At 46.3% G+C, this 12,510-nt stretch overlaps 1 protein-coding gene across 3 annotated transcripts in view; it reads right to left on the reverse strand.

The window, feature by feature from the left end:
* Ddx31 (DEAD-box helicase 31) overlaps nucleotides 1–12,510 on the reverse strand; it is a 64,128-nt gene that overhangs the window by 8,206 nt on the left and 43,412 nt on the right. For 2 of the 3 annotated variants that reach the window (XM_055599908.1, XM_055599906.1), the window contains one exon: nucleotides 6,764–6,932. In XM_055599908.1, coding sequence (XP_055455883.1) covers nucleotides 6,764–6,932 — 169 coding nt within the window. Of the gene's footprint in view, nucleotides 1–6,763; nucleotides 6,933–12,510 lie in introns of those variants that run through there. The other variant, XM_055599909.1, reaches the window with a different exon arrangement.

Here is a 12,510-nt window from a genome sequence, read left to right on the forward strand (position 1 = left end):
AAATGATCAGCACTCTAGCAGGACATGTAAGGATACAGAGAAGGGAGTATCTTAGTCTGGGCTCTAGCTTCTCATTTGGTCTGGTGGGGTCTCTATAGAATAATGTGCATGAGAGGATCAGCTTGGCAGATAGCATGAGTCCTCAGGAGAGATGACCCTGCTGCAACCAAATGATTCACATTTCACACTGGTGATCTGGGAGGCTGGTTCTCAATGCCTCCCCATACCCTTTCCAGTTTTGAAACAGGGCCTCTCTGTATAGCTATGGCTGTCCTGGAACTTACTATTTAGACCAAGCTGGTCTTGAATCAGAAACCCACCAGACTCTGCTACAATTAAAGGCGTGTTCCACTACACCCTGAAATACCTCTCTTCTTGAGGGTCAACAAGTTAACCTTTTTTTTCAGATTGCTACTTACAAAAGTTCAGAGCCAGAATAAAGGTACACACACCAAAATAAGAGGGGAAGGCCTGTTCTCTGGAGACTAGACTGAGGAGACTGGAGTCTGGCCCTCCTACCGCAGAGGTGGCTCAGTGGGAGCGGGGCTGGCATAGACAGAGAAGTCAGTTCTCACAGGAGGGTTTTTAGGGTGAGGAAAACTAAACTGTGGGTAACAGAAGAAAGCTGGAGGCTACCATGTTCTTTCTTAGAAAGACTTTCTGAAAGACAGGAGCCAGATAAGCTGGAACAGGTAGCGTTCCATGAGAACCACTCTAATGCTGCACACTGCCTCACCTGGTGTGGCCAGTTTTCAGCTTCTAAGTCCAGTGCTTGGATGACTCTAGCAGCAAACATCATCACCATCTCCAACATCCTCCCAGGAGAGGCTGACTGGGGTCTTGCTCTTTGTTGTCAGCCCTCACTTTGTGAACAGAAAGCATACCCGATGGCTCCTGCTGTCTGCAGGTGACTCAGGTGTGGAAGAAGCTGAAGGTCATGGTGAATTCCATCTAATAGCCTCATTAGCCAGGTGGGGATGAGGGTGTGTCTATTCTACAAGGAGGCAGAAAGCTGGTAATTGCACAATGTCAGATAGAACAAAAGAAACAGTGATAGAAACAAATGTAAAGGTTGCATGTGCAGAGCTGTAATTACCCCAGAGTCCAGGGCAACAGGGCTTATGGTACCAGAGGCGCACAGAGAAGTACCCACATGACCAGTGCATTTGGACAGGCCTGTGAGCATACTGGGGGCTTAGACAGGTGGGCCCAGTGCCCTGTGCAGTTGGCTTTCTTTGTCCGGAAAGGCCCAGTCTTAACTTCTTCAGCCTCCTTCTTAACTTTTCTGTTTGTTTTTGAGACAGGGTTTCTTGGTATAGCCCTGACTATCCTGAAACCTGCTCTGTAGACTAGGCCGGCCTTGAACTCATACAGACCAACTTGCCTCTGTCTCCCAAGTGCTGATATTAAAGTTACACACCACTGCCGTCTGGCTTCAGGTACCTTTTTGGTGACAAGAATTTCTTTTCCTCAGGACAAGGGCTCTAAGGCACCTAGCCAGCACTTCCAAGTTTACTCTACTGCCTAGTCAAAGGCCCTTTGCATTGCTCTTCTGCCCTTAGTTCTGTGGCGGAGGCACTAATGGCGCCTGCCATTAGTGTTAAGGACACTCTTTTCAGTCCCCAAGTCAAGTCTGTAGTAATCTATCTCTATGTCACTTCTATGACTGAACTGTGGTCTTTGGGGTGGGACCTGGACACTTGGCTTTTGGCTTTTCACAATGCTCCCCAGCGGACTTAAGGAGATTTCTTTCTCTCTCTTTTGACTTTAGGAACAGATTCTTTCTCTTTCTCGACTTTAGGAGTAGATTCTTTCTTTCTCCCTTCCTCTCCCTCTCTTTTTCCTTCTTTCCTTCCTCTAGTTTCTTGAGACAGGGTTTCTCTGTGTAGCCTTGGTTGTCCTGGAACTCAGTGGACCAAGGTGGCCTTGAAACACACAGAGATCTCTAACTCCTGAGATGTGCCTCCTGGGTGTGTGCCACCACCACCCAGCTTAGGTTCTGTTTTTCCCATCTTTGCCCCACAGCTCTTGCTGGTGGTCTTACTTCTCTCTGGTCCTCAAGTGAGACTGAGTTCTGGCCTTGGACGAGTGGGTACAAGACAGTGATGGTAGCCTGCTTCTTCCACATTTTCACCTGGGGGGCCAGGAAGACAAAGGGGAAGCTGGGCCAAGCTGATCTTCCTGAGGGAGCCAAATGTGGAGGTAGTCTAGTCCCCTCTTCTCTACAGAGAAGGGCTGCCACCTGGCACACAGAGCTCTGAAGGATGATGATGGTTCATCATCATCATCCAGGTAGACTTGGTCATCTTCACAGTTCACCAAATAATAAATGAGTTCACCTCCTTTCACAGTAGATCAATTCTTTTCTCTTCCCTCAAGAGTTCCAGTATGATTTCACTCATCTAATCCACAGTATTTCCTTTGTCCCTACTGTGTACCAGAAGTATGTTGCAAGTACAGTGAACAAAAGCCTGATAGGGTTTCTGCTGAACCCCCCCCCCACCCCGAGACAGAAACAACACACACACACATACCCTACACATGGATATGACTGCCCCATTGTGTCAGAACAAGTGAGGACATCTGATTCCTCAGACAGGTATGAAAGAAGATGGGGGAGAACCCAGGGTAGGCCCAGGTCTTGAAAGGGACAGCAGGATGTCATCTGAGGCTAAGAGGGACAAGGGCCCATCAGGGAAGCAGGTGCTAAGCAACAGGATGTCACCAAAAGGTTCTAAGCCAAGACTATGGGGGTTAAAGGGTGGAGTGGGGCTGTATGCTTGGCAGTGGCCACAGGGGACATAGAAAGACCATCCAGTACCTCAAAAGAAGTCAGCAGCCAAGAGCTGATCCTCATGAACACAGAGTTCCAGAAGTCAAGGGAAGAATTGGAGTCAAGAAGGCCCAAGGGACCAAAGATGTTGTGTGCTAGAAGACGGAGCAGGAGAACACCAACTCAGGTGCAGTGGACACACATGGAGAGAGCCTCATGATTCCAAGTGTGGCTGTGCCCAGCCTCTCATCTCACATTTGGCCAATCTGTTTTTTGCAGAATAACTGGCTCAAAGAAATTGAGAAAATTTTCACAGTGGGCAGGATTCCAGATTTTCCTTCAGCTAATTAAGTGATATTAGGGAGGTTGTAAATGCCACGTAAAAATTGGCAAGCAAGCTGCTCCTAATGATGAGGATATTGCTTCACAGGGTGATGCAGCTGCAGCTTCTTAGTGCTCATCGTCAGGGGACCCGATTCTGCTTTCAAGGTTGTTCCAGAGTGCTGGAAGGTTGTAGCTACTTCCATACATACTCTGGTCCTCAGTCCCAGGAATACTTGGATACTGGAGGGCAGCAGAATGGGCTAGACAGTCACAGGGCCATTGTCATAATGGCTAAATGCTTGAATTTTACAAAACACTGAAGCAATGTTTCATACTCAGCATCTGGTTTGTCTCTACAATGATACCATGAACCTCAAGTATCTCCCTTCAGGAGGCAAAAGAACCGAGGTGCAGAGAGGCCGTTGCCTGCCCAAAGGCACACAGCATACAAGAGAATTAGCCAATCCATGGTGCGACACTCTGATAGACTTAAGAAGTGAGAGGAGGGCAAAGGAGACAGCTAATGTGGAATATAAAAATCAACATCTCAAGCTCATACACAGTCACATAGGGTGAGTACTTACTGGCTGCTTAGAACAACACAGCACAAAAAGCACCCCAAGCCAGAGCCTGCAAGCCTTTCAATTCGAAGTCCAGTGATGAGGCATTTATGCTGATTCAGGGAGGGGCAAGTCTATCTACAAGACATTGTCTGCCTACAAGGAATTGCCTGCCACGTGCAATTTCCATTGGCTGTTTACTCATCCTGAGACATGAAAGACTTGTGGGGCTTTAGAAGTGTGGAGGTTAAGAAATGCTTGGCTGTGCTGAGCTGGGCAGATAGAGCCAGCACTTAGCAAGCTATCCTCCCCAACCAAGCACAGTCACATCTAGAAAGGAAGAGGAGGTTTTAGAATGCTTACCTTGCTTGATAAAATGGGAAATACTAGGTAACACTTTGATAGGGATGGACTGAGAGAACTGATACAAGTAAAATAAACTTATTTAAGAACAGGTTAACTATTGAGACTGCCATTCCTCTATTAATTCTAAAAAGAAATGAGCTGAGAACAGGGACGGAGGTTGGATACTGATGACGCTGTTGCTGATGACCACACTGGAGGTGATAGCTGAAGCTGGGAGAACTGGCTTGGGAAATATTTCACCCAGGGTGAGAGATTTAAAAAATGAAGATTCACATTTGCACACTGTCAGTGACACTGGCTTTGTTATTTTAGAACCATTTCCCACCAGTGAGAAGGGAGGAATCACAGCCCTCACAAAGCATATCCTTGGGCTCATCTCACTCACTCACGCCTAAGCAGACACCCTGGCCAACAGTCCAACTGACCTTGCACGGCAGACAGGCCCCCAGGCCCCAGGCCAACATACCTTCAATGACGATGGCAATTTTAGAGGAACCCACGTAGTCCTTTTTGCTTCCCAGGATCTGCTGTTTTTGTGATGAATGCTAAGGGGCCATTCAATATTTTACCAACAGCACCCGTGAACATGTACATGTAGATGTTTGGGATGGGGACTTTTTTGACAGGTTTGTGTGTAGGTGCCAGAAAAGGTTTTGTGACTCTGACTGTATTCCTATGTGTAGAGAGATGTTTACTGCTCCCTTTCAGACCTGAGGGTGGGGAAGCTGATAGAGACCTGACTAGTAAGGTCTCCTCTAGAGATGTTACTTTTCTTTCCTGGTGGAGGATGACAGGCTCACGTCGACTGGACTTTGCTAGCAGGCAGACACCATGGGCTTGAGTACAGTGTTTGCAATCCTGCTTTCTGCAGTGAACTGCAGAAGATGGGAGCAGAGCACTTGAGGACTTGGTGCCACTCCTGCACTCATCTGGGCCCGACAGACAGAACCCAGTCTCTTTCTTAACAAGCAGTTTTCCTAATAATAATAATCATGGCCATAGCAGGCCCAACTCTTTGTACTTTGTGAGGTTTAATGGACTTTTCTTTGCAGTTCTCAAAAAGCAGCAATTGGCCTTTGCTAGAGTCCTGATGGAGAAGTGTGGACAATCTGTCAGGTTCTCCTGCCACTCACCCCGGCCACAATTATACAGTTCATGTGCAGATTAGCTGCAAAGTCATTCCTCTTCCAGGAGTGACAACGCTTTCCCAAATACAAAAAAGTGCCTACTGTTTCTTCAGTCTGTGTTAGAAAGCCAGGGGCGGGGTGCGTGGTTGAGAAAGGCCTTCAAAAGAAGGGCACAACAACAGAAAAGGGCTGTTACAGCGTGGTGACATGGTAAGAACAGAGAGTGGCATAGCTACTCAGAGTAATCCTGTGACACACTGCTGTCACTCATTGCCTTGCTCCCTGCTGTGCCAGCCAGACATCAAAGGCTGCCCCATACCATCTTACATGCTCTTTAGCAGCTAATCAGCCCATTCTTTCCCGAATAAAGCCCTGTTCAATCAGCTGCTCACAGGGGTATAGTAGTCTTGGTGCCCATCTGCTAGCTAGGGTCAGCTGAGACATGGGGTGGCAATCGCTCTCTCTCCAGTGGCCTCTCATAGTAAGGCCAATGCCGCCACTGAATCATTTGCTTCCCAGGACCCCATCAGAAAGGAGCTGGAAGAAGTCTGAGTCCCCTGACTCTAAGACCACTCTCTACACACGGCAGCCCCTCTCCCCTCTGAAGCCAGGTGCTGCCCAAGCTGCTGAAGCAATGAGTGCTTCCTGCTGAAAGAGCAGGACAGACGGCGTGGGAATAGCCGCAAGCACGAGGTTGCCTAATCTCCAAGTCAGGGCAGAAAAATGGTAGGGTAGCATTTGTAACTAACATGCAGAAAAGGGACAGACAACACAGTAAGTAGCCAAGCATTTAAGGAGTCTACATCAAAACCTAGACAAGGGAAGCAAGGTTTCCATACTTTTTCAACACTCACTTATTCACTGTACTCTCCTCATACAGGCCACCCTACAGAGGTGCCCCTATCTCAGTCCCCCTCTAGAGCACTCTCTGAGTCTCCACTCCTCAGGCTATGGTGAGAGACTGGGCCTGACGCTTAAGGAGAGAAAGCAGACAATCTGCTGAACAATCATTAACTCAGCTCAGTACTGTGGGACTGGACTCAGGGACAAGCCTAGTCCTTGACTGCAGGGACTCAGGACAACTGACCTCAAAGGTCATTTCTGCTTACCTGGACATTTCTTTCACAAGGATCCCTTGGACAACACAATCCTGCGCCCAGATATGTATTTTTTAGAGAAAGGGCAAGGGTCTATGGCATTTGCCTCTGTAAAACTCAGCACCTGAGGTGTATCAGCACCATGGATAGCTATACAGTTAGGGTACAGGCAGCTCTTGGACTCTAAGCCCTCAGCCCTATTCCACTCTACATCTCACAAGGACAAGGACTGCTTCCCAAGCTAATGATATGGAACACACCAGACGCCTCCCAAGTTACTCTATTGGGACAGGAAGGCAATTCAAAAGACCTGTCTTTCTGCTCAGCAATCCTCACAATGTTTCTGTCCAACTGAATTTTTGCAGAATTAACACTAGCGGTAATTTAACACACACACACACACACACACACACACACACACACACACACACACGACAGAAGCGCTGGCATCAGCCTTCCAAATGACCTCACTCGCTACTGTAAACAGCCTTGCACACAGTCTAACTGACATTTTACCTTTTCCAGCTTTCTTTCTTCTTCTTAACAGCAGAGACACTGAGGTTTCTAGGAGCATCTCTTAGCCCGAAACTCTTAGCCACATGCCCAAGGTGTAGGGATCGGACATGGAAGATGGGCTTCAGCTCCCTGGGGTAGGTTGCATAGGCTCGGATGAAGGACTGCAAGGCTAGACGAAAGGAGGAGGAGGAGGAGGAGGTCAAAATAAGGGTTGTGAAGTCTCAAGTCCTATGTTACCTTATTTTATCTTGCCAAGAATGAGAACAGAACCAAGACAATTACAACACAGGCAACCTGAAGCCACTCTTGTGCATGTTCTTAAAATCTCTAAAAGGGCTGAGGAGATATTCAGTGGTTAAAAGGACATACTGTTCTTGCAGATGACCTCAATTTGGATCCCAGCACCTACACAGGACAGCTCCTAACAGCTATTAACTCCAGCTCTGCAAGGATCTGATGCCTCACCAGGCAACTGCACTCACCTATGTATACCCATACACAGATACACATGCATAATTAAAACAATAAAGAAGTTTGAAAAAAACTTCCAAATAGCTCAAATCACCACTCAAATAAATCCTATAAAATTAGCCTCTGCTGAAGAGTCTGTAACAATCCCACAGTGCAGGGCCTGTTTACTCTTTTAAATTCACACAGTCTCAAGGCCTACCACAGTGCCTGGCATATAGCACGTACTTGATACCTGTTTGTTAAATGAATGAAGAAACTGAGCAATCAACATTTTCTTACAAAAATGAGAAATTTCTAAGATACTTATATTTAAGGGAAAAATCAGCTATTTTTTAACAATTAATGCATTCAAGCACGCAAAGGAGAAAGTAAATTATAAAAACTAAAACAGTGCAGATAACAGTTGACCACGGTGCCTGCTACCAGTCTGGAGAGTCAAGCTGCAAAGCTGCAGCTCCACTTTAAAGTGTGGAGGAATTGGTTCCTTATCCTAGACCCCAGAGCAGATAGAAAAAGAGCTGGGCTTTATTCCTGGGTGCTCAAGCTTTGGCTGGGCCTCCGTGCCTTAACCAGACATCCCCTTTGAAGATAGACTTCCCATATCTGGCTCCTCTTTGAATATCCCACAAGAGAAAGTGAGAGCCCCTTGCCTCCCCTCTGTCCTGTAGGGAGATGATCTACAATGCATTCTGCCCATCATTGCTCTTTTTTGTTTTCAAGATGGGGTTTCTCTGTGTAGATCAGGCTGGCCTCAAACTCAGAGATTCATCTGCCTTAGCCTCCTGAGTGCTGGGATCAAAGGCCTGTGCTATCACTGCTCTTTTACTTTCACAACAGCTCCTCTACCAGGAGGGCTGGAACCATCCCCGTACCACTGACGAAAGAGGCACCAAGCACCAGCCTGCCTCACCTAGGTGGTTGAGCCACTGGACTGGCAAGTTTGCCCACAGCTTAAGTGTAATATCCCAGCAGCACCTGGAGATTGCCGTTTATGAACAGTAATAAAAAGTGTCATTTTAGCAGATCATCTCCTGGAAGGATCCTGGGAATCCATCAAAGCTCTATTTACTGAGCAAAGTGAACTCCTTTTCCCAATCGATGAGAAATAATAAGCACAGCAACTCCTCTGCACTTCTCTCTTAAATCTGTGTTCACTTCCCTTCCAATAACCAGGGACCAGCTTTTTCAAAGAGCATCTTTAACACTTCAAATGGCCTGCACTGTCTGGAGGCACCGGCCCCACCCACAGGGACTCACATTCTCAGAAAGGAACTTGCTGGCACTGCAGTGACCACCAAGACCTGACTCCTCTACTTTCTTCCCCCCCCCCCCCAATTTCAACACCTAACTCTGGTCTAAAACATCCCACTGAGCCAAACCAATCCAAGAATCTGGGCTCCCTGAAAGATACCCACATCTTACTTCCCGCCACTCTTCCACATAAGCAGCAGAACCCTAGGTCTCTGGTTGGCTCACAAACATCCTCTCCTAGACAGCACACACTTCCAGGAAGGAAGCAAGTAGGAGATGTAGGGGCCCAGCTAGAAGCTTTACATGGAAGCTTTGCATTGCTGAGCCATGGCAGGAGATACTTCCACCGCAGACATCAGCCCAGGCAGCACTTCACACTGCATATTTTAACTAAACCCGCCTGTCCTCCAGGTTCCCATGTCACTATCAACAACAGCAGCTGGCTGTCCTTGCACACCTGCATGGACTTCCATGTCTGGCTAACTCTGAGACAGCAGGGGCAGGAAGTGGTTCATGCTGGCAGTGTCTAAAATGTACAGAAGGAATAGGGCTTTGGGGCCAGCACAGCAAAAAGTCGAGAACTGGAAGAAGACATTTATTCAGGGTGACGGATGGAGCTACAGGCAATGAAAGTTGAGCATTTTAGTTGGCAGCTCTTATTTTCAGGGAACTATTTAAGGTACATGAATTAGAGGGAATCTGTTTAAAATAATCTACCTGGACATTTTGTCCTTTTTCATTCATGGGCATCTGGATCAGGAATGGGGGTGTCATACAGATTACTCCTAGGATAAGAAAGCAGAGGAACAAAATTCTTCCTGCCCCACATCACAAGCCCAGTCTGATACATCACAAAGCACACACACCTATACCAACAGCTACATTATTCAAAGGATGTGAGAAAAGAAATGCCTTGGGGAGGGGCATGTGTGAAGAAGGGGGAGGGAGGATGGGACTGGGAGGGGAGGAGAGAGGGCCTTATGGGGGGATACAAAGTGAACAAACTGTAATTAATAAAAATAAATAAGTAAATAAACAAACAAACAAACAAATAAATAAAAAGAAATGCCTTGTTACAGTTCTCTTAAAGACGAAGTACTTGGCAACGTTCCCGGCCAACCATCCCAGTGAGGTATGGAGGTAAATGTATTATCATGAACAAGTGTCCCTTTCACACACAGGTGTAAGGGCCACCCATGATCCCTACTCTGCAAGGAGGCCAGAGTGCGGATGACAGAGCATGGGAACAGGGGCACAGGTAGGCAAAGGACTCTGCTCTCCAAAACTTTCCTTCAGAGTTTAGAATGAGAACACATTACCACGATTTCTGCAGCCTGAACCCTAGCTAAAAGACACATAGAGAGGTAGAAAAGGAATAACTCTTTTAGAGACTGTCAACAATTAAACTATTAACAATGATGGGGTCAAAGAATGAAAAAGGACAACAAATACTTACTTGGCCCAGTTTCTACCTAGTTTTCTGCCATAAAGACAAGGCCAGCTGCAGCATTAATTATGCATGAGGTAGGTTCTGCAATGGCTCAGATTGGAAGCACGTTGGTTGAGGAATTTGCATACATAAAATGAAATGCAAAAGGTAAGTATCAACCCATGGGGTACAAAGGCTTTTCCTATATCCTAGGTTCAGTTTCTTTAGAGCAGCAGTGGGGACATTCCCCGAAATCTCCAAAGTCACAATCCTAAGGAACAGGATAGGTTAGTGAAGAGCTTTGTGTTCAAGGTAGGTGACTAAGATCTAAGGGGTGAGGGCAGCTGGTTCCAGCCCTTATCAACCCGGAGTGAAAATCAATTAGCAAACAAGAGAAATGATCTACACAGTTCTTCTTGTACTAAATAGCATAAACTCAGGAAGCAGCTCTGCTCCTACAGCTTCAATAGCAGGCCAGTAACTCTGATGACAGACAGTACCCCTAGTCCCAGTCTCTGACAGCTGCTTATCAACTTTCAAGATAAGAAAGTGATACTTGAATAAAACAAAACGGGGTGAGTGTTTCTCTTCTGAAGGAAGGGAGGTTCTGGAAAGTCCTGCCAGGGTCTGGGAACACCACTGACAACCAAAGTGGATGGTGTGGGCAGGTATCTTTCTTTCCATTGCAATGTCATTATCGACCCGGATTCAGCTAAGTCAGCTTCTTCCTCCAAAGGTCAAAATCAGCCACAGTCCTTGGTTCATCTACAGGGAGGTTCTTGGGAACTACTGGGAATTGCTGGAGACAGGATATTATTAGAGAAATGACTAGAAGGACATACATCAGTTACACATATGGTTGGTGATGACGTGCTTCCATTGCATGCAGTTCTGTCTGAAGCGTTTTGACAATCAAAACACTGAGGATTATTAATACGGCAATCTCAAAACATTTGTTTGCCTTTTTGTTGCTGTTGTTAGTGCTTGTGGCCGGAGCTCAGGAACCTTGTGCTCTCTGGGCAAGTGCTGACCACTGAGCTCCATCTCCAGTCCTGCTGCTGTTTTTCACACCTACTGCTTGCTGCCTGCTCACAGTAGCCTAATCACCAGCTTTCACCCTTAGCCCATGGTCAAGTCTCACAAGGTAGCCAGGTGGTCTTTTAAAACCTATGGCCCACTGAACCACAGCTGGGCTCAAAGTCTCCCAACGGCTCCCAGTTCACTCAGGGTAACACTATAGACCTCAGAGCAGCCTCCAAGCTCTCCATGATTCTGTCTCAGCTAACCACTCATGTGCTTAACCAAAACTTCCTTCCTTCAGAAGTTAACACATCCCGTTTTATTTTGCTCAAGTATCACCTCTCCCTTAGCGGACGTATCTTTCTGTAGTTTGTACCACTATCTAAAGCTCTCATTCACTGTGTTCATTATGTCACAGCTGCTCCCATCCCCTACAAAGCAGAGGATGCATTCCACTTGCCTCCTCCACTTGCACTGAAGCACCTGGAATAGTGCCAAACTCTAACACTGCCAAGTAAATTATTTTTTAAAAGGTACTTCTAGCTGTGAGTGGTGGTACATGCTCGTATTTCCAGCATTTGGGAGACTGTGGCAGGAGGGCCCCAAGTTTAAGACCTGCATGGGCTTGACATATAGTATGACTCTGCCTCAAAACTAAACAAAAACTGTTTTGTTTTGTTTTTTATTTTTTATTTTTTTATTTTTAAAAGGAAGAACGATAGCCAGGCCAGGTAACACTTTTACTTCTAGCACTCAGCAGACAGATAAACTGCTTGTGAGTTTGAGCCCAGCCTGGCCTACAGAATAAGTTCCTGTCTTTTTATTAAGCTTCATTTTCTTCTCAAAAATCTCAAGGAACTGCCAGGAGGGACTGTGCACTTCTCCAACTTGGGTCTTTTTGCTTGCTTGCTTGCTTGTTTGTTTGTTTGTTTGAGACTGGGTTGCTCTGTGTAGCCCTGGATGTCCTTGGAACTCACAGACCAGACTGGCCTCAAACGCAGAGATCTGCCTGCCTCTGCCCCTAGAGCGCTGGAATTAAAGGTGTGTGTCACTACCCAGTCCCAATTCAGGTCTTATTAGCATAAATTAGTCACCAGCCAGAACAACTCACTAGGAAAAACAGTTGGCTGTTATGAGCCTTGCTCAAGTGGAACTATTAATTCTGCCCCCAATACTGGGATCTCAGGGGCTAATTTTTTGTACAAAGTGTCTCATAGCTATATTAATATCACTTCTATGAACTATCCTGGTTTGTGGTCTATGGCCCTTCCTTACCTCACCATTCTCATTTTCATTAGTACCTCCAAATAGGAACTCCTTAGGCTTAATGCTTCCAGCTCTTATATTCAACTTCAATTTCTATCCCTACAACTATTTCTGCTGATGTGTCATCTCTGTTGTCTGGTATTCAAAGACAGAGAAAAACAGATCCCCAAGATTCAGGTTGTTGGGTCAAAGCTCTAGTCCTGATATAAGCCAAGATAAAGCCTCATTTTTGCAAAAGATGGAGACGGATGAAATTAACATTTAATATCACTTTAAAGCCTTCCGAGCTGCTTCCAAACCCTACAGAATT

Source organism: Psammomys obesus, unplaced genomic scaffold (assembly GCF_907164565.1).
Source record: "Psammomys obesus unplaced genomic scaffold, mPsaObe1.curated_primary_1811, whole genome shotgun sequence".
In the NCBI taxonomy this organism is placed as follows: domain Eukaryota; kingdom Metazoa; phylum Chordata; class Mammalia; order Rodentia; family Muridae; genus Psammomys; species Psammomys obesus.